Source organism: Colossoma macropomum, unplaced genomic scaffold (genome assembly GCF_904425465.1).
Source record: "Colossoma macropomum unplaced genomic scaffold, Colossoma_macropomum, whole genome shotgun sequence".
NCBI classification, from domain to species: Eukaryota; Metazoa; Chordata; class Actinopteri; order Characiformes; family Serrasalmidae; genus Colossoma; species Colossoma macropomum.
In genome coordinates, this window is record NW_023494786.1 from 5,083,178 (window position 1) to 5,110,787 (window position 27,610).

The 27,610-nt window shown below is 39.5% G+C and overlaps 1 protein-coding gene across 4 annotated transcripts; it reads right to left on the minus strand.

Annotated features, from left to right (window-relative positions):
• Positions 1-327: 327 nt before the first annotated feature.
• masp1 (mannan-binding lectin serine peptidase 1) lies at positions 328-27,610 on the minus strand. Of its 4 annotated transcripts, XM_036558423.1 has the most exons (12): positions 27,443-27,610; positions 23,883-24,114; positions 19,804-19,981; positions 19,288-19,419; positions 11,668-11,864; positions 10,089-10,236; positions 8,886-9,004; positions 8,676-8,754; positions 4,533-4,652; positions 4,291-4,362; positions 3,864-3,932; positions 328-2,232 (listed from the first exon to the last, which is right to left on the minus strand). In XM_036558423.1, exons 1-12 carry the CDS (start codon positions 27,454-27,456, stop codon positions 1,355-1,357), a joined length of 2,238 nt encoding a protein of 745 aa, XP_036414316.1. In that variant the 5' UTR covers positions 27,457-27,610; the 3' UTR covers positions 328-1,354. The 4 variants fall into 4 exon arrangements, with proteins under 4 accessions (XP_036414316.1, XP_036414326.1, XP_036414335.1 ...); XM_036558433.1 differs by lacking the exon at positions 4,533-4,652; XM_036558442.1 differs by lacking the exon at positions 27,443-27,610 and having other exon boundaries at positions 23,903-24,036.

The window sequence follows — 27,610 nt, forward strand, 5'->3', positions numbered from 1 at the left end:
CTAGACATTTTGTAAATACAGACACTTGACAAAAGAAAAGATCTTTGTAAAGTGTTGGACAACCATGAATTCTAGCTTCAATGCATGATTAAATAAACAAATTTATTTAATCATTTTTTCAACCATGGCCAATAATAAACAAAGGCCAGGTTATGAAAAAACACAAAGACAACTGACATGTTTGTTGTGGTATACCAACAAAGTGCATATTACAAGCTACAAAAAGTGCAATATTACAAAACGTATTTAAAAAGTATAGACCACACAGAAGTTATTAACCAGCACACAAATTTGTGGGCCTCCACTGAAAGAACAATTAAGTAACTGTTTGAAGAATACAAATATTAATGATTTTATTTGGACGAAATTCCTTGCAACTTCATTTCCAAGATCAAGGAGTATAAAATAGCCGATATATATGTTTGTGATTCAGTTCAAAGGTGTCATGAGTTAAAAAGATACATGAGGCAGAACACACTGTTTTAGGTCACAGCTTATTTCTGGTGTTATACAGTTATTCATCACTGGGATCACAGAGTACAAAAAACATATATATTCAAAATATTATGTAGAATATAAAGATATTCAAAAGAAAAGATGGTACACATAATGCCATATTTTGACATGTATGGTAATGCGGCATGCATAAAATTTATGGAAGAACAGGTTGGGGGGTATAATTGTAATACGGTATATGATTTATAATTCATAATTCTATCAATGTTAAACCATCAACCTAACAATAATGGTTGCCAAATGTTAAATAGTGTTAACTAGGACAATAGAGTGGTGCTTGCTGTGGTGCTAATGTTAACCTAGCTAGTAGGCTTACAGCTTCACACAACACAGTAGGCGTTGAAGTAAAATAAACACAAGTTTGGCAGACAAAGACTCAAATATGAAGGAGTGAACAAACAACTTGGGATCAGACCTGTCATATGATGTGTGGAACTGTTATCTTCCTAGCTAGGTTAGCACTAGCACCACAGCCAGCACCATTCTACTGTCCAACTTAATATTTATCAGTTGTTAATAGACTGACAGTTTAACTGCTAGTCCAAGAATCCAATTCTCAATTCTGTCACTTAAGAGCAATTTAACCAGTTTGATTCTGTGTATTTCCTGAATAATAAACCTTAAAGGGAAAAAGAAAATTGTGGGAGCCACTGTTTTACTTTTTCATCTTCTTCATCTCATTTACTAATAATAGCTTACACTGGAATAATATTTGGGCACTGTTTGATGGCAAAAAACATGGATACCTCCCACTCCCAACCCTAATGGACAATGAATAAGAATGTACAAGAAAGGTAGGACTGAATGGAGATAAATGTCTCATCCATCCCTCCTTCCCTTACCACCAGCGCTCTGTGTCCATCTGTGTGTGCAGCCAGAAGGCATAGTTTGCCACTCGAGTATACACCCCGTACACCCGCTGACTCCCACACTCCTCTGGGCCGCCCCAGGAAACAAGCCCCTGCACTACCCATCTCCCACTATGGGGATCCTCAATTACAAATGCCCCTCCGCTGTCTCCTAAACAGGTGTCACGACCTCCTTGATAGAACCCGGCGCAGAACATGTTGTCAGTAATGTTATAGTTAACTGAGCGTGATGCATAGCTGGCTTCGCACTCCTCCTGTGGCACAACTGGCAACTTCACATACTGCAACATCTCAGACACAACACCAGGATCTGAGGTCAGCCCAATGTCTGAAATGGAGGCATTGGCTGTGTTGATCCCCCATCCAGCAACCACACCTAGCATGCTGGGCAGTGGAGTGGGAGCCTGACCTCTGACCCATGGTGGGGGAAGACACACAGGCCTCACTACCTTGTTCAGTACCACCTCCTGGCTGAGTTTGACCAGAGCGATGTCATTGTCATAGTTACGTGGGTCGAAGTGTGGGTGCAGGACAAGCCTCTCCACTGAATGGTTGAAGGCCAGCCGTTTGTCACGGACATCTGTAAGCCCCAAGGTGGCACGTACGTGTTCGGGGGCGACAGGCACGATGGAGGAGTCCCTGCGCTGAGAGCGGAGCACATGAGCAGCTGTGAGAACCCAGGACAGGGACAAAAGCGCACCACTTCCAAACCAACGCCCCTCAGGTACACGATAGGTGTCTTCTACAGAGAGGAGCACCTGCCAGGGGAACAGACCAGGGGATGCAGGTCGTCCACCCACGATACGCTTCTGCTGGGACGGAAAGGGCCGAGAAGCTTCGCCACATGCTTAGATAATAAACAAACATACATTAATGTACCACGAAAATAATCTAAAACAGATAAAAACACAAAAAAACTTGGTTAGATAAACTCATGTAATAACCAATAATTAACACCTTTTTGTGGCTGATAACTGGTACTTTTAATTAATTTTAATGAAATGAAATAATTTTAAAAGGTTTACATGATTTTATATAGACATTTTACATTATTTGGCACATTATTTTATCTAAAGCCACTCACAACTGAGGGTGAATGTAATATTGAGAATCTTGCTTAAGCGCCTTTATTGTGGAGGTACAAGGATTCTTATTGTGGCATTCTCGTTTTGGTATAACAATGGTGTGCTTTATATATATACAGTCATAGTAGCATGGCAACATGACAATATTTATCATTATCATGATAAATTAAGTTACAATATGTCACAATATACTTTTCTGAGCATATTGTGGACATTGTCGGTACTTAGAAACACTTCCCAACTGCATGTTTGATTACAAAGAGTTCTGTTTAATTAAATTTATTGCAGCACAGCAGGTGAAATGTTGAACAGAAATCATTGTATGCATAGTTTTTTAAGGTATGTTTGAAATGGGGCACTACTATGTCTTTTCCAACTAATTAGATGCTTGTAAAAGTGAAATACCATGACATATCCTGTATCATGAAAACTTCTTGAAGTATCGTAATATTACATTTTTTGCCATATCGCCCAACCCTATGTCATTTATCTCTTATTTTGTGAGTGATTTTGTAGTCAGGGGCATGCCAAAATAAGGAACTCCAGGTCTACGCTGGTTGCCCTGTGATACACAAAATATGTTCCAAACTGATTCATAATTTTGTCCCTTTGACAAAACAAACTTTGAACCAGAGTTCCTAATTTGAGTATTCTTCTGACCACAAAAACTCATAGGGTATATTAGTTGCTTTTCTGGAGAGGAACTTGAACCAAACTGTCCCATGTACCATTATCCACTACACTGTGTATTTCTTTTGTGAGTTTGCTAATAATTTTCATTACTACCAACTAGACATGCTTCAGTGCATATGAGAACTAAAAACAAAATCTAAATTATCAGTTATAATTACAACTCTTTATATTAAACCTTTTCTTCATTCTATGTAGTAAGCATTATAAGCAGTGATAAAGTGGAAGGTCACAGAATTAACTGACCAGCAGAGGGAGACAGAGCTTGCACTTATTCACAGCAATCGTCCCATTCTCCTTGCCAAAGTTCTTTGATAAATGTGATTTTGATCCGACAGTTTAAACAACTGTCTAGATTAGATTGTCTTGCTTAGTGGCACTGACATTATTTTAGAATTAAGTCTACTGCCTTTTTGCCAATGATTCTGTCACAGCAAAAGCTGCACAATAGTCTAAGCACGCCAATTCTTACTGTTTATTTAACAGTCCTGAGAGACAAACTGTGTTCAATACTGGAATTTACTTTTTCACTTTTACAGATCAAAAGCAGTTTTCCCATTTTTTTGTTGAATAACAAATTAGCCGCAAAACATCAGAGACTTTAGCAATGCATCCTTTAACTCATTTAAATCTGAAGTCATGTAGGAGTGTGAAGCTTAGAGACTCAACTCCACACTACACTGAGTCAGCAATTTTGGCTTACCAGGTTGGATTCTAACTGTTGGACTAGGAAGCTGGGATTCAAACATTGACTGTGTAGTGTTCTCCAGATCTGTTAGGCACAGAAACACTATATAAACTGATTTTCTTAGGCAAACAGCAGAGGTAGGCTTTTCTAAATACACAACACAGACAAAAAGTCCAGACACAAAACACAGGCAGATATTACTAAATACAAAACACAGATGAACAGCTCCTGATAAAGGCCAGAGATAGGCTTGTATGGGTGCATAATGGCTACTTCCATTCTATCTAAATAATGACTGATTATCACCTTGGTATATAACCACTAGACTTGTCACTATCGATTATAATAGTAATCAAGTAATCTTCTGATTTTTAAGATTAATTGAGAGTACACTATACATATATATACAAAACACACAAAAACGCACAAAAATCAGGTTTACCTGATTGACACGAGGGCAATGTGGTTCCATCCTCTCCCACCCACAGACCACTCTGATCACATGTATACATACCTGAATTAAACAACAAAATAAGAAATTAATACATACAAATGAAATACAGTATAAGAAGTTAATACAAAAAAGAAAACAGGAAAACAAAAAAGATACAGGAAGTACAAGTAGTAACAAGAGTATGATAATGTGACTTGGTTCATCTCATTGACTGATGGTGAGAACCGCACTGTGGTCTCTAAGAGAACTTCTGCAGCCGTACAGAATCCTGGACCCAAATGTAGTACTGTTACTGGAGCTTTTATACACCACATCTCCTCCATATCCATCTACAGGCCCACAGTCAACCACTGAGAGAGAGAGAGAGAGAGAGAGAGAGAGAGAGAGAGAGAGAGAGAGAGAGAGAATTCAAGCATTTCATGCATAAGCATAAGGGAGAAACAGCTGTTTGAAGAATTTAATATGATCCAACAAATACAAAAGGTTTTTTTTTAAGATTAAAGACTTGAATGATAAAGTGAGAATGACAAGGAGACACAGAGGAAGTTTACGTCAAGCAGAAAATGCAAGAATGAAATTATTGTAATTGATAGATATTGAATTAGATTTTTCTATTCTATGAATATTGAAATGATTGTGGAATTTAATTACTGTAATCAATGGATAACTACAATTGATTGCACAATTTAATTACACTAATTGATGGATACTGAAATGATTATGGAATTAAATGGTTCTAAATAACAGGTACTGAAATGATTATGGAATTAATTGGTTCCAATCGTCGGATACTGAAATGACTGAGTATTGGGACTAATTACAAACAAGCAAATAGTAATGGACATATCAGTGACCGGGGTTCAATTGAACTGTACCTCTTCAGCTGCATCCATTTCTCCAAATGACTCTTCTGTCCATGGGAAGCACGTCAGTTTTGCAATGTGTCATGTCTGGTTGGCTACTGTATATCTGCTCACACGTGTGTATGTTCTAAAACTAATGAGAACTAGGAGCATGGAGCAGAAAACAGGATGCTGAAGTAAAGAACAGCATTATACACTAAACAGCTAAAAGTATGTGGATACCCCTCCTTATTATTGAATTCAGGTATTTCACCAACACCCATTGCTAATAGGCGTATTAACAGACCAAGCACATACCCATCTCCATAGACAAGCTTAGCAGTAGAATGGGCCAAACTGAAGAGCTCAGTGACTTTAAATGTGGCACAAATTAGTTCATAAAATCTGCCTAAGTCAACTTTAAGTGCTATTACTGTGAAGTGTCCAAGAGCAACAACAGCTCATCCAAACATTACACCATGGGACTCTAGAGCAGTGGAAACATGTTCTCCGGAGTAATTACTCATGCATTAATCATGCTTTACTATTTGGCAGCCTAATGAACAAATTTGGGTTTCGCAGTTGACAGAAAAATTCTACCTACCGGAGTGCATTGCATCAACGGTATAGTTTGGTGGAGGAGGGATAATGATCTGGGGCTGTTTTTCAAGGTTTGGGCTAAGCCCCTTAGTTCAGGTAAAGGGTTTTGTTAATGCCATGGCATAAAAAGACATTTTAGACACTTCGACCTTTGTGGCAACAGTTTGGGGAAAGCCCTTTCCTGTTCCAGCATGAATGTGCCCCTGCACACAAAGAGAGGTCCATAAAGACATGGTTTGATAAGTTTGGTGTAGAGGAACTTCAGTTCCTTCAGGATGAATTGAAACGTCAGCTGCAAGCCAGGGCTTCTTGTCCAACATCAGCGCCTGACCTCACAAATGTTCTTTTGACTGAATGGGCAACAACTATCGCTTCAGAACCTTGTGGGAAGCCTTCCCAGAAGAGTGAAGGTGTTACAGCCACTAATGGGTAAATTAATACTCCATACTAATGCCAATGGTTTTGGAATAGGATGTCCAACAAGCATATAAGTGTGGTTGTCAGGTGTCCACATATTTTTGGCTATATAGTACAACTTCCTGATGCAGAATGTAGTCACAAAATTCCCTGAGCAGTACTGGGAGGCAGAGCTTACACCTATTCAAATCAGTCATCCCATCCTTCCACTGTCATTGTCACATGTCATTGTGATATGTCTGATTTAACACTTTTCTGTGTGGCTGTGTAGACTGCTCAGTGCCGCTGACACTATTTTAGAATTTAGGTTCACTGCCTTTTTGCCATGAAAATGATGCTGTCACAACAAAAGCTGCATAGTGGGGGCTAAACACTGATACTCTTAATGTGTTACCTTCTACTGAGTACTGTGTACTAACTATTGTTAAATAAACAGTCCAGAGAGTCAAACTGTGTTCAATTCTGTAATTTACTGTTTCACAAATGCAGTTTTACAGGCCAAAATCAACTGTCTTTGGTCCCTGCTAATCCTACACAAATGACTAATGCAATATCAGATTGGTTGGAACACTAGCTACTGAACGGCGGCTCCTTTGAGATTCCTTCTCTGGAAGGTAGGGGAGAGAAATGAAAAAGAAAAAAGAAAAAGGAGACAGAAGGGGAAACAGAAGAGAAGAGATTAAGTGGAAGAAAGAACAGAATGAGAAAATAAGTGAGAAATGGAAGACAATTGAATGATTCAATCCTGTGTTTCAGTGCATAACCAGTCATGCCAGTGTTAAGGGTTCTCTAATTAATTTCACTTTACCAGTTTAAATTCAATGTTTGTGACAATCTATAAAACAGCAAATGCCAGTGCAATGATCAAAATCACAAAATGCATGTCCACGTTGGGAATAGTAAAATGTATCAGCATGAGATTTCTGTTCTGGTGTTTTCTATCACTTTAAAAAAGAAGCATCATGCTGCCTTTATTGCTGAATGCACTTTGATAGTTTCTGGGCGTACATATTCAGAGCAGAATTCAGGTCGATAATGACTTGGTATTGATTTGTATCATCAGACTATGATAAAAGGCAAATGCAGAGTGAAGTACACATTTTGGCATGTTCTTAACATATTAAATAAATGTGACAACAGCACTGAGACATCATGTTGTAATGGAGAAGAGTAAATGGCAAATGGCAGTAAATGGAGAAATTGTTCATAGTTGAAGCATATATCCACTGGATCCATCATGATCTGCTGGGCAATTTGCAAGAATTTCTTGGTATCAAACAGTACTGTGGTGCGTGGAACTGTTACCCCGCCAGCTAAGCTAAGTCTAACACTGCAACTATCACCACTGTACTAGTTAGCACAGTTTAACATCTAGTAATTTTTGAGTTTTGAACTTGGCGATTGAAGATTGCCCATTTATTTTTCACTCATTTATAACAATTAAAAATCATGTTCAGATTGTATTTACTTAGTCTGTTCTGTAGAACAGAAATTAGACACTGTCTTCATTTTCAAATACTGTGGGATTCCATAACACCATTAAATCACCCAAATGTATGTGGACATAAATAGAAAAGGTAAACTGTCAACCTGGTGTATGGCAGAAATGTAGTCTCGTGGGGCCAGATGCGATCTCGAAATGAGTACATAAGGGGGACAACCATGAGAAATTTGGGGGTGGGAACATAGACTTATCAGTGAGAAATTTCTAAACCAATCCAATGCTTTGTAAAGGAAGAGTTAAAGTAGGGGGCAACAATGCTCTCGTCAACATTGTCTGACAAAAAATACCATTAGCAGTACTATTCTGCTAGCTTGTGTTATTGATTATACTCCAAAAATGAAATGAGCACAGACTAGAGGAATTTGGGCATGGGTTTTAGAAGGTGCTCTTGTAATCAAGCCCTACAAATTTAACAAGATGTCCCCAGATATTTATTCTTGTTACGAGATCATGTTCGGTCCTGTGAGACTAGCAGAGACACAAAGCATCTGTGGGCTTCTGTGAGCTACTCATGCAGAGCTTTGTCTGAAACATGAAATACTTTCAGGCAAATTGATACAAACTGGTGGCACTTAAATGATAGTTATCTTAAAACAAAACTCAACATTAAATTACATTATTACTAAGCACCTAAAAATGATGGTTCTTCAAGTGTTCTTTAATAAAGTATATAGCACCAAACAACGTTCTTCTGTTGTAAAAAGCCTGACACTGTAAAAATAGAAGAACGTTTTTTGGTGCTATACAGGACCCTTTTCAAAAATGTACCATCTACAGCACTTTCTCTGTCAGTCTGAAGAACCCTTTCACAATGCAAAGAACCCTTTAATCATGAAAAGGGCTCTTTGAATGTTCATGGTTCTATTGAACCATTTTCCTTAAAACATCATTTTTAAGTGTGTAAACTTATTCAAAGATCTACTACACACCGGCAACTTTTATAGTGGTAACTGACAGCTTTTATAGTGGTAACTGACATACATGCACACAAGTGACTTAATATTTCTTACTTTCACAAATAGGTACACTGCTGCTCCAAGTTCCATCTGTCTGACACTGTATCTGAAAGTGCTCAAATTCCTCTCCATCCTAAGAAACAAACATGCAGGCAGAAAAAGAAATGAAGAGAAAAGAAAATGTGATCAAAAGGTAGAAAAGAATGTGTGTATCTGTTGTTGTGTGTATCAGTGCCAGTCTGTGTTGTACTGCTTGTTGCTAACCTTTTGCAGTGTGTATCCAGGGTCACAGGCCACTGTGATGTGCTCTTTGAAGAAGTATTGAGACTGCAGTGGCTCCAAATGACCATTTGGGGGCACTACAGGTACTGGACACTCACTGCCTACAAAAACGAGAGGCATTTATGTGTCATGGTTTTAGCAGCAGAGGTAAAGCTGGTATACAAATTACACATGCTTGTATATCAGTCTAAGAAATGTGTGCCATAGAGATGGGCCTGATGATTTCTGGGAACTAAAAATACATAATAATAAATACATAAAATCTATAATTTTTTGTTGATTTTTGTTCAATAGAAATATGCCTGTATTTAAACTCTGCAAGTATTACAGCACTACCTTTGTTTCACTGTTGAGTTCTGGATTGAAACAAAAGGGTTAAATACTTGAAATGCTGAGCACATAATTGTCCAATCAGGAATTGTTTTTGTCCGTGGTATCTAGGCAGATAGGGACAATCAAAGTCTCCTATTGGTTAGGACTTTTAAGGGCATTAAATCAACCATCAGCATTATTAAGAAGTGATAGAAGAATCAACTAACCATGTTTTGATTTCCAACAGGTAGGAAGAATTTTGTGACAAAAGAAAAACATCACTCTAGGCCTTCAGTTAAGTCCTAGATACTTAACTAGCTGCAAATATGAATGGCAGCATGATCAATGGTTTGTTACAAATGGAAAAAAGCAGTGGCCATTTTCTTTTCTGATACTGCTACTGAAACAAAGTTACCTGATACCAATAATATTTTTTTCCTCAAAAGCTATTAAACTTTGAAATAAGCTATTATTATTGAAGTATGTGACTTAAGATTGTCAAGGTACCATGCTAAAAGTTCATACACTTTACCATCCTACAGGAGTAAATACTTAGCCAAAAACATTACTTACACACACACACACACACACCTACTCACACACACACACACACACATCTACTTTGCATGATGTTGCAATACAAACAGTTCGGAGATATTTCAGGATAAATTAGATTTTTTTTTCTCTATTATTTTCTGTGTTTTCAGTACTTTCAAGTGTTGAAAAAGAAAGAGGGCTCCAAAGGCAGCAGTATCATCAGAGCATCAGAAACGTGTTGAAAAAGAAAGAGGGCTCCAAAGGCAGCAGCATCATCAGGGCATCAGAAAAGACAAATAAGACAAAAATAGAAAACTCTATTTTTGTTGCTTTTACTTGTAGCAGTGTATGTGATTTTCCAGCCCAGGTTCTCTCCCGAGTTGTCACTGTGAAACAAGACGTTTACAATATTACTTTCAGTCTGGATCCTGCCAGGGGAATGATCTCCACAGAACGGACCTAGCTCTCTTTCTCCCGCCTGAATCTGCAGAGAACACATGAGGTCACCGTCACCATTATCATCATCATCATAGTTGTTTGTCAGCATCATCACTGTCATTCTCGTCTTTTATTTACTCACATGATCAGTACAACTATTACAGTCTTAAACATATTTTTAAAGACTTCATAGTATGTATTTTGCTAACTTTGAAAATCTCGACATGCTTTGTTACTGTTTAGTAAAGTTTTTGTTGTGCATATTGTTTATTTTCTTAGCATTTTTAGGTCTTAGCAACTTAATTACTCATCAAAATAGTCAGTAGATTACTAATATAACTGATGGTGACGCCAATATTACTGCCTAAAACATATGGTCTAATCTGAACTGTCACTTGTATACTGCACCAAGGGTATGAACAGTTTAGTATTTTTCATTTCTATTATGCCTGATTTAAACCAATCCAGCCCATTATAGGCTGAGTCAGGTGTGTTGGACCAGTGCAGGATTGAGGCACATTTAACATGCTGGCCTAAATACGGTGCAGAGGGAGCAAATGATCATGCAGTGTTTTGGGGTGTGTAGTGAAATTTGAGCAGTGAGAGTTAAGCTAAGGCAGTTCCACATTTACACTTCCAATTCATGTTTGTCTGAGGTCTTAGTGGTAAGACTGTAGCCTTGTATGTGTGTTTGCGTGTGTGTGTGTGTGTGTGTTTCTATGGCCCACTGAGCCCATGTTGTAACACTTCTGAGTAATTGGTGAGATTTTCCTTGAAGCTAATCCTGGCCTCCCTAGATTTTTTTGGCAGCCATTGAGCTTTCACAATGGCAAAAACACTAGCAGCACCTGGCAATTGCTGTGTTAAAGTGTTAACACATTGCCTTCTCCACATATGTGGCCCTGTAACTAAAACTGAGTCATGACAATCAGGTGTTACATTATTATGAGTTAAATCAAATCTAGGTGTCTAATATGTAAAAAACATTCACAGTGCTGGCAGTTAGTCTAGTGTAGTGGGTACTACTGCTGTCTGTAACACAGCAGTCTAGGGTTCAATTCCCAGACAAGCACATCATGCTACACCAATAAAAGACTTCTTGCTGGCCTAAATACAGTGCAAATGACCCAGCAATGTGGAGTTATGTGATTTAAATGTGAGGGCTGGATTGGTTTAAACCAGGTATAATAGAGATTGGAAAATACTACACTAAGCAGTGCCTTGGTGCAGTACACAGGTAACCATTCAAATTAGCCCATATATTTTAGGCAGTGATAGTGTTGTCACCCAATGCTACATGTGCTGACATCTGTGAGACTAATTAACTTCAATATATGTTCTTTTATTAAAGTCTATTTTTAGTCCCAGACGAGGCCTAACTTGTGTCTGGTCAATTGGCTTCCAGAACTGAAAAAAATGCAGATGGAAATGATAAAGGTTCAGTTCTAACAGCACTCACATGCAATGTGACCCTTACCTTAATGTGGTCATATGGACACATGACTTCTGGGTGGTCCTCAATGTCAAAGCTATCATCAAAATCCAGACTGACCAGAAAGCCCTTTTCCAACTCGATCCGGTATAAACAGTCTGAGCTTTTAGGGTATGGCTTTGGAAAATCTGCACTGGTAAAGTGTCCAGAACGCTCAGTGAACACACTATCACTGCACTCCACTGTAATTTCACACACACACACACACAAAAAAAGACACAAAAAGGCACACATTACAATACAATCTAAGGTTAAGATCTTGTCGCTGGCATAACAAAACATCATATCTGCAAAATGGTAACTTTGCAGGAGAAGAAGATATTCTTAACTTTAATGTACATCATCATCATCAAGTTATTTCGGATCATTTATAATTATGTAAAAACTAAAAAATGTATGACAATTAAAAGAATTAATTGCAATTTATTTTTGCTATTTTGTGTAATCATAATCAGTCTTATTTGCTCAAATTTGACCCTACACAAAGATTTTCACTTTGCTTTAGCCATCTGATTGGACAAAATTATGTGGACAAAATAGACCCGTTAATCATTTATCATGTTTGACAGAACAAGTTTAGATATGACAGTCAATGTATTTTTTATGACACAAAACTTACTCTAAATAAAAACTACAAATGTAAATGGTAACAAAAGTAACTACTAAAGTGATACAGTATGTCAGTTACTTTTTTTAGAATAATACTGAAAATCTGAACCATGAGTTGCACAGCTTCCATTTCTCTGAACATTCCTCAGATTTTACTGGCAGCTCAAATGTAAATATTTACCAGTCAGCTTTCGGTTGCTGTCATTTAGGCAGGGGCAAAGAGTGGACATTAAACAGATACACAGTTAATCACACCACACCCTCTCACCTACCCACCCTTCCACCCCCTCCACACACACAATTACATATATATGTCACATACATATTCGATATGTATCTAAAATACAATACATATATTAAATGCTAAATGACAAGATACATCTAATATGATACTAAAAATATTGTTTATTGTATTCAGTCAATAGGCTTAGTTTCTCACACTCACATATACACATTTAGAGCCACCACTCACATTCAAACCACATAAAAAGAGCAAAGACCTCAAGACTTAATACCACTAACCTACTTCCTATTCACTTCTATGTAAATCTGGTGTAATTGCTCAGTCTGTATTACACAGTAGAATCCTGCTGATCCGGTCTGGCAGTAAGACTTGTTGCAACTGACTTTGGCCAGGAATTCCAGCCACTAATCTCAGCTTATCAATGTCTCTCTGAGCTCATAATCAACAACCCCTGTATTTGAGAGGAAATTCTTGTACTCTTCTACTCCAAGGGCTTCCTCAGAGTAAGAGTTTTAAAAAAGTGATTTTAAAAGCTTGATTCAAAACTTAACTACCTTCTTTATTTCCTTTTTCTTTATCTTTTTGACCTTAGGTCCATCACAATCTTTGCACTTTGCGCCCTCCAAGACAAAAAGTGTGGGCAGCTCAGGTTAGTTTGCTAAGAACTGATTGTCATTTCCATATAAATGCTCTTGGTTTTGGAATGGGATGTCCAGTAAGTTCATACAAATGTGATAGTCAGGTGTCCACATACTTTATATGTTTGCTTCTGAATGGTGAGTGTGTCAGAAGGTAAATGCAGAGTGGCTTCATATGCACCTCTATAAATATAATTAAAAGCAACAAGCAGGGTATGATTACAGTATATACTTATTGTATTATTTCAGTTGGAAATACACCACAATTCTGAAATTCAAGTAACTAACAAAGCATTGAAATAGGATCTTCAGAACTGAAACATTTCTGCATTAATGACTGTTTTGCCTGGTTCTTTTCACAAATGTTTTGCTTTGCTCTGTATATTATGGATGGTAAAAGCCTGCTGAATTTCATTTTAAAGCATGGCCCTACTACAATTCAATTAAAATGATGCTGATCCAATTATCAAAAATTTAAAATGTGAATAAAGTAACATGAAGAGAAGGGAATTAGAAGAAGTATCACTGAAAAAAAGAAGGCTATAAGTTTACTTTGCATTTGTACCTAATTTACATTCATCATTTGAATAAGTTCAACAAAAGGCACACACTAGGCACATCCGACCCAGTGCCACTCAGCATGTCTCTATTACTGCATTAAATTAAATCGAGAAACAGATCACCAGAAGATATAGTATATGACAGTGACTTGAAATTTACACCTAGAAAGGCAGTCAATTTTAAGTCTGTTAACAAGTCTCTTAAATCTGTTATCTTAGCTAACATTACTAGCCTAGTCACAACTTATTTAAAGGTTTAGTTTGAAAACAATTACTTTTTGAAGTGGTAGCTAGTTGATAGCAAAATGTGATGAATTCACTATATGATGCTGAAAGTTTTATTTAATTAAATCTCTATGAGTAGAGTAAGTTGTCCAGAATGTATAAGTCCACTCTTTGCATTACAAAATGTGATTAATTGAAAGTACAACACGAAAAATAAGCCTCTAGCAATTTATGTAAAATGTATGCCTTTATGATTCCACTTCAAGTGCTTAGCATTACGAAGTTTTTAGGTAATGCACCTGAGATCAGAACCTTTGACAAAAATGTAAGTCTTTAAACTGCTCTCTTCTGGATCCTAAATCATGTTATTAAATACGAGAACATATGAGACGTTTTTTAAGCTAACTTGTTTACAAATAAGACTAAACTTTTAGGCTGTGCTCAGACAGTGGCACATCCGCAATAAATCCACATTTGAGTCACAAGACATCTGCCTGTGATAAGTTTTGTGAAACAGAAAGAGCAAAGTGGATCTTTAGCACTTATTGTGTTTTTCAGAAGAGAAAGATGGGAGAAAAAGTTAAGTAGGTTTAATTCTTCTTACTCAGCCAATGTAAACGTTAGCAACGTTAGCAAGTGCCTTGAACACCACAACTAAGCGACAACACTGTATAGTTAAACTATTCAGTAAGCTATGGTGGTGAAGGGTACATATCCATTTTCAAGTTTTTTTTTTTTTAACAAACATCTGTAATAACAATGGTATGGTATATATTCCAGTGAAAATAATGTAAATAATGTGAAAAGTGACATATGATGAGCGGAGTTATTCTGCTGAAGTTTTTAACTCAATCTGTGAAGATCCATGACTATCCACAGCAAAAAAAGCCTGCAGAATCTGCATCCTGCCATTGGATATAATGGCATTTTGACTAGAATAAGCTCTGCCTTCTGAAAGCAGCCTAAGACCTTCATGATTGTTAGAAAATTTTAAAACTCTGACTAATTCCTAATATGAACAGGAGATTACAAGTTTCAAGTTTCAAGTTTATTTGTCATTTGCACAACATGTCAGGACATTTATGCATTGAAATGCTTGTGGTGAGGCTCAGGTAATCACTCTACAGAAAGTAAATAAGTAAAATACAAGAAAAACAAACTGAAATAAGTTAAATATACACAAAATATACACAAGATATAAACAAAATACAGAGACAATATACATTTTAAAGTTACTTAAGTGATTAGTGTTATTATTATTTAAATTGACTTTAAATAGATATGATATAATAATAATGCTGACAAAGTGACTGAGTGAAATGGTAGTAGGGGAAGGACCCACAGCCTCACAGCTTGTTAAGAAGCCTGACAGCCTGTGGGTAAAAACTGTTCATTAGCTGGGTTGTTCTTGCCTGTATGCTGCGAAATCTCCTGCCTGATGGCAGGATGGCGAACAGGCTGTGTGCTGGGTGACTGCTGTCTAACCGGTTCTTTTTGATTTTCCTGAGGCAGCGGGACTGGTAGATGTCCTGTAAGTCTGGTAGTGTGTTGCTTATGATGGCTTCTGCCCTCCTCACCACTCTTCTAAGGGCCTTGCGGATGCAGGCAGTACAGCTGCTGTACCAGACAGTATTGCAGCCTATAAGGATGCTCTCTATGGTGCATCTGTAGAAGTTGGTGAGGATCTGAGAAGGCAGACCATACATCTGAGATCAGAGCCAAGATAGTTGGATTCCACTCTGTCCCTGTAGCTCCTTTTGGCCAGCCTGATGGTCCTTTGAAGGTCATATCTGGCCTTCTTGTAGCTACCCGGGTCACCAGAGTTGTAGGCAGCCCGAGCTCTTAGTTTGGCTGGAACCTCAGCATTGATCCACGGTTTCTGGTTGGGAAATGTTCTGACATTGATTTTTGGTACAATGTCTTCAGTGCATTTATTGATGTAGCTTGTGATGGAGTCAGTGTATTCATTGATGTCTGTGCCAGCTGCATCATGGAACATCTTCCAGTCTGTGGATTCAAAGCAGTCCTGAAGTGTGAAGATGGCCTCCTCACTGCATTGATAGACTGATCTGAGAACTGTTTTCGCCTGTTTAAGTCTTTGTTCGTATGCGGGCAGGAGAAGAATGGAGGTGTGATCAGCTTTGCTGAAGGCAGGGCGGGTGAGGGGTTTGTAATTGTCCTTGAGTGCAGTGTAGCAGTGGTTAAGAGTCTGTTCTCCTCAGGTGGGAAATTTAATGTGCTGGTAGTATTTGGGCAGAACTTTCTTCAAGTTTGCCCTGTTAAAATCCCCAACCACAATAAAAATAGCCTCAGGATGAATGTTCTCAAGTCCATTAATGGTCTTGTACAAAACTTCCAATGCATGTGACTTATCTGCCTGAGGTAGGATGTAGACTGTGGTGAGAATGACTGAGCTAAAGTCCCTGCGCAAAAAAAGGGTCGAACTTTGACTGTTATGGGTTCAATGTCTGGAGGCTGTGAGCTGGGTGACTGCTGCCTGACCGGTTCTTTTTGATTTTCCTGAGGCAGCGGGACTGGTAGATGTCCTGTAAGTCTGGTAGTTTGTTGCTTACGATGGCTTCTGCCCTCCTCACCACTCTTCTAAGGGCCTTGCGGATGCAGGCGGTACAGCTGCTGTACCAGACAGTATTGCAGCCTATGAGGATGCTCTCTATGGTGCATCTGTAGAAGTTGGTGAGGATCTGAAGAGGCAGACCAAACTTCCTGAGCCTACGCAGGAAGAAGAGACACTGACGGGCAGATCTCACAATAGTGTTGGTGTGGAGGGACCAGGTGAGGTCATCAGTGAGGTGTACGCCGAGAAACTGCTGACTCTGTCCACTTCGGCTCCATTGATGAACAGAGGAGAGTGACCACCCCTCTGCAGCTTCCTGTAGTCCACAATCATCTCCTTTGTTTTGCTGATGTTAAGACAGAGATTGCTGTCATGGCACCACTCTGACAGAGCGCTGACCTCGTCTCTGTAAGATGTTTCATCTCCAACAGTGATGAGGCTTAGGATGGTGGTGTCATCAGCAAACTTGAAGATGATGTTAGACGTGTGTTTGGCTACACAGTCATGTGTATACAGGGAGTACAAGAGGGGGCTGAGCACACATCCCTGGGGAGCCCCTGTGCTCAGAGTCAGTGTGGAAGAGAAGCTGTTCCCAACTTTCACCACCTGGTGTCTGCTCGTCAGGAAGTCCAGTATCCAGTTGCAGAGATGAGAGTTCAAATCCAAGTCTGTGAGCTTAAGAATGAGTTTGGCAGGGATGATGTGTTGAATGCTGAGCTGTAATCTATGAACAGCATTCTCACGTATGTGTTCTTTCTGTCTAGGTGTATGAGAGCAGTGTGTATTGTTAGTGCAATGGTGTCGTCCATGGATCTGTTGGAGCATTATGCAAATCGGTGAGGGTCCATGGTGGCTGGAAGTGTTGAGCAGATGTGAGCTTTCACCAGCCACTTGAAGCACTTCATAACTGTTGATGTCAGTGCAACAGGACGGTAGTCATTCAGGCAGGTGATAGATGATTTCTTGGGGACTGGAACAATTATGGTTTCCTTAAAGCACATGGGAATCACTGACAGTCATAAGGTGAGGTTAAAGATGTCAGTAAAAACCTCAGCCAGCTGGTTGGCACATGCTTTAAGTACACGACTGTGGACGCCATCGAGACCGGGTGCCTTGCGTGGGTTAACTGCCTTGAAGGATCTAACCACCTCACACAGGGGAATGGCTAGAGCGCAGCTCTCCTCATCTACTGGGAGTTTCTCAGCAAGTGAAGTGTTAGTTGCCTCAAAACAAGCATAATGAGCATTAAGTTCATCTGCAAGTGAGGAGGAAGAGCCCCTATCACAGATCACACCTTCTTTGTAGTCAGTGATGGTGCGCAGGCCACTCCACATACGTCTGAGATCAGAGCCAAGATAGTTGGATTCCACTCTAGGAGCTACAGGGATCCTTTTGGCCAGCCTGATGGTCCTTTGAAGGTCATATCTGGCCTTCTTGTAGCTACCCGGGTCACCAGAGTTGTAGGCAGCCCGAGCTCTTAGTTTGGCTGGAACCTCAGCATTGATCCACGGTTTCTGGTTGGGAAATGTTCTGACATCGATTTTGGTACAATGTCTTCAGTGCATTTATTGATATAGCTTGTGATGGAGTCAGTGTATTCATTGATGTCTGTGCCAGCTGCATCATGGAACATCTTCCAGTCTGTGGATTCAAAGCAGTCCTGAAGTGTGAAGACGACCTCCTCACTCCATTGATAGACTGATCTGAGAACTGTTTTCGCCTGTTTAAGTCTTTGTTCGTATGCGGGCAGGAGAAGAATGGAGGTGTGATCAGCTTTGCTGAAGGCAGGGCGGGTGAGGGGTTTGTAATTGTCCTTGAGTGCAGTGTAGCAGTGGTTAAGAGTCTGTTCTCCTCAGGTGGGAAATTTAATGTGCTGGTAGTATTTGGGCAGAACTTTCTTCAAGTTTGCCCTGTTAAAATCCCCAACCACAATAAAAACAGCCTCAGGATGAATGTTCTCAAGTCCATTAATGGTCTTGCACAAAACTTCCAATGCACGTGACTTATCTGCCTGAGGTGGGATGTAGACTGTGGTGAGAATGACTGAGCTAAAGTCCCTGCGCAAAAAAAGGGTCGAACTTTGACTGTTATGGGTTTAATGTCTGGAGAGCAGTGACTGGCTAGAACCGCTACATCTGTTCACCATAACACATAACCCGCCGCCACTGCCCTTACCAGAGTCCAGAGTTCTGTCCTGGCGGTCGATGGAGAAGCCGGCGAGTGTGACGCCGTTGTTTGGTATTGCCGCGGATAGCCACGTCTCTGTGAGCGCTAAAACGCAGCAGCTCTCGATGTCGCGCTGAAACTTGATCCGTGCGTTCAGCTCGTCAATAGTGTTCTCCAGCGATTGAACATTTGCGAGCAAAATACTTGGGAGCGGAGGGTTGAAGCATCTTTTCCTAGTTCTGCATAATATCCCGGCGTGTTTGCCCCTCTTGCGCTTCCTCCTGCTCCGCCGGCGTGCGGGTGTTGGTAAACGAAGCGGCAGAGAAGCCGCGAAGGGACAGCCGCTCGCGTCCGAGCGTGTGTTTGTGTTAAAGCCCGTCTTGAGCGATGATCGGATGTTCAAAATAGTTTGTCGATCATACTGAATGATCCCAAAAGCAGTATGTGCAAAAACACAAAGAAACAGCACAATAAAACACAAAAAACTGTAGAGTTTACCCGGAGTTCTCACCAGTGCGGCCATTCTACGGCGCACCGGAACTCTCTACAATGCATATTAATTATTAAACACTGTGCTTTAATTTGTACCTTTGCAGGTTCTGTTGTCAGAATGAAGCTGGTATCCATAGCGACAGGAGCAGTAGTAGCCACCAATGTAGTTATGGCAGAAGTGATCACAGGCAAGATCTTCATCGTTTTTGTCCCTACATTCATCTATATCTACAGAAACAGAGACAAGATATGAACAAGAAGAGACAGAAGAGAATAGCTTCAGGACAATTTACTCTGGCAATTAAGGACTTCTGCAAATGTGGAAACACTGCCACTCTCATATAGTCCATATCAGAAAAGAATATGAAGCCTGTTAGTCACTGTTTTTCTCTTTTCGATGTACTCTGGTCTAAAATTAAATGATAAACCTCAAAGGTCAGAGGTGTGGTCAATCATACAAAACAGTACAGATGCTGTCAGGAGGTTAACATAATGGAATTAAACACAAATTACACAGAGAAATCCATCAAAATTTTACTTGAGTACATGTAACTAGTCATCACAGAAGTCCAAATATCAAGGGGTATGTTTGTGTGTGTTAGCAGATTTTACCTACTGCACTGTAATGTGCTTCAAACCCAGAGTACCGTTCCTCATTAGAAAAGTCTGAGCGAAATGCCATACTGAGCATGCTCCCTGGAGACAAGATAACCTCATCAGCTGGAACCCGTTCAGTGTCTGTGCTCTCTCTGCCACAAAACACTGCCAGCTCCTCTGTCTCTGAGTACACCTGCACATACAGGTAGTGGAGAGTGAGTTGTTCTTACATTAAGATTCCTGTCTATGAAAGTATATCACTGTTTTCAGAAGAAAACCTTGTATCTCTATTTTTGACGTTTTTCAGTTTTTGGCATAATTTGTAAATATCTGTTGCCCTTTATATTGTATGTATATTTCATGAAGAACGGACTAAAAGAAATGACCCAAAATTACTTGGAAAAAAAGTCTGGTTCCATTGACTTACATTAAAAGTAAAGTAGGTTTTTCCCTTCTTCTGTAAAGTTATAATTTTGGAGATACAAGGTTTTCCTCCGACAACAGCGAAACAAATGCCTCTGTCAAAAAAAAAATGAAAAGGAATTACTCAGAGCAGTGTGACCAGAGCACTGTCTGTGCTTAGATAAAGAGCTCAAAACCATCTTCACTGTCTAACATCCAGAGACAGGTGATCATGAGTTCAAATCCTAATGAAGCCACTGCCTTCCGTGGTCAGGAATCTGAGAGTATGAAGCTCTCAAGCCCTAATACATCATAGGAGGAGTCCTAACTTATGGGTAAAAATTAGGATGGGGACGGGATTTAAACAATATTAGCTTATAATGAGACAGCATATTTACAGTGTTTTTGATTAAATGCAACTTAAATTGTATTGTTGCCCTGACTGCAGGTTTAAGTTGACTTGACTTAAACATGGTTACAGTATAGAGCATCAGACCAAAAAAACATCAAAACACTTCTTGCTTCTTAATATAGCTGTATAAACACACACAAATAACCATACACAGAGAAGCACAATCACATAGAAACATTTCTCTTATCTGCCTACTAGTCTGGGTGTTTATACTACATGTCAGTGAACGATTGGTCATACACAGCTAACAGAGAAAACACTCACACACACACACACACACACACACACACACAATCACAGAGTATAATGTGAATAAGTGTGGGTAAGACAGTGATGCATGTTTAAGAGCTTAAGAAAACTGCAAAACTACAGCAATGCAATGCAGGTTTTTTATGCATCATAACAGAAGTGCTACTTAAAATTACGCAAGCAGATAGTTCATCTGCAGAAAAGAAATTTTGAAACTAGGTGAAGATAAAACAAAATAAATCCAGTGCACCAACCCATGGTCCATAGGAAATTTTATATATGTAAAAATGGAAGATGCTCACAAACTAGTAATAAAATAACATAAATTTGTAACAAAGATAATTCAAATATTTGAAAGCTTGTTTGTGTGAAAGAACATGGTCACCACACTCATTAAAGCAGGAAATAGTGGTTTAGAGCAGCATCAAGGTTGCAGAAAGACATTTTAAGTTAGAGGCATGTAAGCTAAAGCATCATACACTCAAAAAGTTCATTCAAAATTTGAAAATTTTGGATGTTTCCAATAAAATTAATCCAATTTTGTTTCAGACACATGCACAGAAGGATTCTAACATGCTAGTACTTTTGAACGGTAGTGTATATGTTACATTGATATACTAATCATCCCACTAATCATGGCCCCTATCATGGAAAAATCCTTGTTTTTTTAAATAAAAGCTTTGAATGCAGTATGTAAACTCTGTTAAAGTGTCAAAACAAAATGTCCAATCGCCAGTCCACACATATATGGAAACTAAGCTGCAATTTAAAATTCATTCTTTTCACGTTGAAGTTTTTAAGTGTGTTTCAGCCTGTGATTGTTTTTCTTTTGAATGAGGCACAAATCAGGGCCAATCAGAGAAAAGGCCATTTGTTTATATCAGTTTTAAAGGCACAATAACAAAAATAGCCTTTTTAATTCTAAGATAATTGCTGAAACACAAAGACTGAAAATGACAATGACAGCTCTACACAAGTTACTGATAGAGTAAACGCTAAGCTAACTTTAAAAATGCATGACTGCATAAACAACAAATGATAAGAGGTTAATGCAGTTTCTGAAAACAATCCTGAAAGTAAATGGTGTAGCAGCATGGACAGCACCCCTACTTCCTGCATCTCTGGGACACATTCATCACTGTTATCTCATATGTTTCCAGATTGGAATACTGAATGTTACATGCAAGTATTGTCCCAGATTAATGACTAATGCATGTATGCAGTCTCAGTGTACAATATATGCACATATGAATGTGACCTAAACGTCTCTATTATGAGTAAAACAGTTATACTCTCTCTGTTTATGTGTATTGTGTGTCTGTGTATTGTGTGTATATGTATAAGAGGCAGTGACCAAGCTGTGCTTTGTGCCCTTTGTGTCTTGCAGCTGATTTGGATCTAGGGCCAATGCGGGTTGTCGTGGCACCCACTAGAGGTATTTGAATATAAATATGCCCCACGTGGTCCATGGAGCCCACTGGCTGCTTTGAAATAAATTCTATTAACATTATCGGCAGGGCACCAAGGCATCTGCTTCATCTGTCCATTGAAATCTACTTCCCACAAATACAATATAAGCTGAAATCCTATGCCTTTCAATGGTGGCTATTAGACCAAACAAAGTGTCCCTATGCCTGAAAATGAACAGTCACAGTCACCACAGTGTTTATACCACAAGGTCAAATGTGTGATTTTCAACAGTCACAGGGTGGTTGCAGCCCATCACAATTAGAGAATGTGTCACTGGTTTGCAACCAGTAGTAACCTTACATCACTTAGAAATTACTGTTACCGCTGATTTGCAAAAGCATGGTGCAATCTGAAATGAATTATCTCTCACTTGTAATCCCAATGATTTGAATTTGATGACAAGTTACTGTTGTCTGTACAGTTGTTATGGAAAAAGAAAAAAAACACTTATTTTTTGGCCATATGTTTGTCATTTAATATCAATACAAACAGAAATGTCAGAAGTGCAGATTTGAACCTGTCATTACATAGATCCTTAGGTAAAAAGCTATGTAATTGATCATGCTATTACATAAATATTAGAATATTGCAAAACGAAAGTAATAACTCAACCTCTAAGGGTTAAAACTATTAAAGGTCAGAGGTCAGTGTTGCTGTGGTAAAGCTATTATATACACCAAAAGGTACAAAATGGGAACCAAAGTGAAAAAAAACCTGGCAGACTGTGCCATGCTGGCACCAGAATCTACTGCACTGCTGTTCTGCCAACGTTAGCAGTGGATGCCAACCTCCCTCTGGCACTCAGCTGGGCTCCAGAAGCTCTGAAATTCTACTTCAAAGATTTCAATAAGTGTTCTGTTTCTTCAGATAATGGTATTATGATCACTTTTGCAACATGGTATATCAGTGTGATGTGTGCATACGGCCTTAAGATTAGGGAAGGCATTGATACTCTCACTGATTCTGGGCCAAAACACTAACTAATAATTAACATCTTATTGTAGTCAATAATGTGATTTATGTTTTCGCATAAAACAAAACAAAAATATAATTTTTATACATGTTATATGTATAATTCACATATGAAGTGCTGTGAATGTAAGACTCTAAAGATGGATAATTGATTAATTTTACACAAAAATGACAAAGCTAAATCAGGGAATTATTGTGCATTGCACAAATATATTAGATGATTTAACACACATCATTGAACAGCAAGTCCAAAGACTCTTATTTAGCTTTCCCTTTTTGGTGTAGCAGCGGTATGCTTACCCTGACAAAAATCAAACCACTGTGCTCCATCTAAGTCAAAAATAATTGAACAATGGAAATTCTTACCACTAGTGACGACACAACTAAAACCAACCCACAACCAAAATAGGACACTATATTACTGGTTGTAAATATTGTCTGTAATTTCAATTTTTGACTAATAATAATAATAAATCAATCGTTCCATTTATCAGCAAATTACAAATCAGTCACTGACATATGGTCCACCCTTACTGAAGGTTAATATGTTACTGGGAGTATGGTGACAGGGATCAAACAGACTACTTACCTTCACATAGTCGTACTCACACAGGTATGATGGCTCAGTGTCAAAGTGCATAAAGTAGAGGCGAATCTGATATCCATCTGGAACGCTGATATTCCACTGGATCTCTTTCTCCTTTGGGTAAGGCTCGGGAAAGTTTGGCGATTGCACGGTTCCATACATGTCATTCAGCAGGACTATTTGGGCCCCCACAAGGCTTACACATAGGTAGCAGAGGATAGCAGGTAGCAAAATGCTGGGGGGAAACACAGAGGTAAATATTTTAACTTTATACATACATGTGGCCACTATTTATTGACTGTTGCCCATCATGCACAATTTATCAGCCACCTCCTTCTCACAGGTCAGTTTCTCTAACCAGATATCATTTGGGTTGCTAAACATGTTCAATACAGTTGTGACCTGGTAGTGGCATGTTAGTATGTTAGTATGTTAGTGTGTCTGTGGTGCTGGTAGGAGTGTCTCTGGGCTTTTACACGTCAGTGCCACAGCTATGTCAAGAGTGATCCGCCACCCAAAAATATTCAGTCAAGGTGGGTTCTGAGGAAGACTAAGAGAAACTGTACATAAACAGATTACAGTTACAGTCCATGATCAGGATCTCTCTGTCATGTAGATAGGCAATAAAAGATGACAAATAACAATATATACAGATTAAAATATTACAAAAAGAGTCCCAAAAGTTATTTTTAGATTCTTGATATCGATTTAAAGTATTTTGAAATTATTCCAAATTTTTAGGTGAAATTATTAAGTGATAAATACAAAACTTAATTCCAAAAATACTGGGACAGTATGTGATATGCAAATGAAAATAGAAAAAAGCAATTAAAGCAAGATTTATAAATCCATTTTGATCCTATATTTAAACAAAAACAGTATAAAAAGATATTTAATGTTTCACCTTACCAACTTCATGGTATTTTGAAAATGTATGCTCATTCTGAAATTGATGCCTGCAACATGTTCTGGAAAAGTTGAGATGGGAATTTTTAAGACTAGAAATGCTGTAAGAACAATGTTCCTCAAAGAGGGATTGCAAGGAGTTTGGGTATTTTACAGTACATATCATCATCAAAAGATTCAAGGAATAAAATAAGCTTTGCGCATAAAGGGCAAGAGCTGCATTAAAACCCTGTTATGGATATTACCACATTGGCTTGGGAATTCCTTGGCAAACTTGTCAATAAACATTGTGGTCTGATGAGTCAGCCTTTCAGACTGTTAGGAAATAATCGTCATTAAGTTCTATTAGCCGAAAAAGATAACAATAATCGTTACAGTTCCCAGCATAAATTTAAAAGCCAGGGTCTGTCATGGTATAGGGGTGTATTAGTGCCCATGGCATAGTTAACATGCACATCGGTGAAGCCACCATTAACACTGAAAATATGCATTTTGGAGTGATATATTCTGCCTTCTAAATGATATCTTTTCCAGGAATGCCAACGCTTAATTCAACATGCCAACAGCAAGTCGCTTTCTGCATGTTACAATCCTTAGCAAGCTCCAATTTGGTGCTACTGGGGCTGACAACAGCAGCAATGGCCCTCCCCTCAGCCACTTTCTGCTTAATCCATCATCCACTGCATCAGCAATGCTAAGGGTGCTGCTTGTGTGCACTGCCCGTGTCTGTCAGAGATCCATCTACCACTGTGTGTTCAGCTCTTCCAACATTGGCAGCTTCAACCGCAAAACCCATAGTGCCCTTGACCTGACAGCATGCTCCGCCCCCAGAGGTCCACCAGCTGGTTCTGCCTTGCGTGTTCAGCTCCTCCCAGCTTCCACCACGGTACACGATGGCCACACTGCCAGAGAGCCTCGACTCTCTGCATCTGATCTGCCTCTAGCCATAGCAACCTGCTTTATTTGTCCCGTCTCCAATCCTAGCGTTTTCTTCCCAAGGATGAAAACAGCCCCAGCTGCTGTGAGGAAGTCCAAGCCCCTCCACGACCGGGAGACACCTACTCCCTCTGATGTCATCTTGGCCACCAGTGGCAGACTAGAGTTAAACGATTGTTGATTCCCAGTTTGCAAGTGTGCCGCTGTCAGTGTGAAGGACCACACCTGGACGTAGCAGTGACACCGATAAGCTAGTATTAATGAGGGCAGTGAGCCTTTTTCTGTCTATGTTGTACTTGACCCAAAGCCCATGGTGGCAGCCAATCTTCAGTTTCTCGCCAGCTCATGGCATTGACTGCTGCAGTGTCCCCTCTTCCTGTAGCACATCTTCTTGCAGTGCATCAATCACTACGCTGCTGCTAGCTCAGACCCCGCTCAGGATTTTTCATCTCCTCTACTACGTAGTGCTGTGTTGTTAGCCATGGCATTTTCACGCTGAAAATGAGTTCTGCCCTCGCTGCCTTGGCAAGCAAACTGCATGTGCCATCTCAGCTCCCCTGGCAGCAGCACATTCAGGAAGTGCTCTAGAACCAACTCCCTTCTGCAAAGCCTTCTCACACACCAGGTATGCCTTTCGAACCATTGTGCTCAGCTCCACTGCCAGCATGCTTATCTGGTACCTTTTGTCTCTGTTTCTCCAGCACCAGCCACCTCATCGTCAATGACACTGGTACCTGTCTGAAACAGCTGGAAGGCCAGAGTCAACTAGGTCATCAGGTTATTCTGGCGATTACTTAAAGCTGTGCTCCAAGACACCTTCACTGTTAAAGCGTGGTAAGCAGATGTGTGCCATCTTTCTCTCATTGGGCACCAGTTGAGCTCTACTGCCAAGCCTTGTCACATTGTTTCCTTCATCACTCTCGGCTGGCTGAACCCATCTGGGAGAGGGAATGCATAGCGATCAGTACCTTATTCCTCCAGGCCGTATTTTCTTTGATGTCCACCTTTGAGTTCATTGATATGTCAATCGACTTCTTCCAGCTCAATGGCCGGGTCCTCATCCTGATACCAATGTAGCATTGGCACACAAGAAGGCGTGGAAAACATTGCACATATCAGTAAATGCTCTTTTATTTTAAACAGGCACTACAACAGGCAGCAAGAAATGTCTAGCCCACCATTAACCCCAACAAGAAACACAAGGAGGGTAACATGGGAGGACACAACATCCGAGGAGTGTAGACACTTCCAACACATGAGGGTAGCTCCTCATGGCCCCCACAAATATTTTTGCTTTATAGTATTGAAAACATTGATTCTGAACTTTTCAACACTTGAAGGCAGCTAGAGCAGTACAGCTTTGATGTGGAGCTCTAGTGTGTAAAAACAAGGCTAAATCTGCCTGCTTCAATGATATTAGCTTAATGCAGTGGAAAATGCACTACTTAAACATGCAACAGCAATTTGGAAGACTAAGTGGCCAGCACTAGTCAGAAGTGGCCTCTCAGAGTTATTTTCTGCAGTTCACACGTCATCGTTGCAACATGACACAATAACCATTTTAATCAATAAAATCCAAAGTTCCCAGTTTCCACTCTTTACAAATGGATGCCACTGAACCCTGAAACACTGGTAAAAAGAGAATAAGCTAAAGCCACACAAAAACATTTGGAGGAAGCTAGAACAAGGGCAAAATTAAAAAAAGAAAGCAACTTTCTCACCGCATGAGATCCATCTTTAGCCCAATTTCAGCTGCTGAGGAGTGTATAGTGGCATTCACCCTGGCGCTCACTTACTTTCCAAGCACGTCACATTGCAACTGTTTACAAAAGAAGCGGTCTCTCCCACTGTGTGTGTGTGTGTGTGTGTGAGAGAGAGAGAGAGAGAGA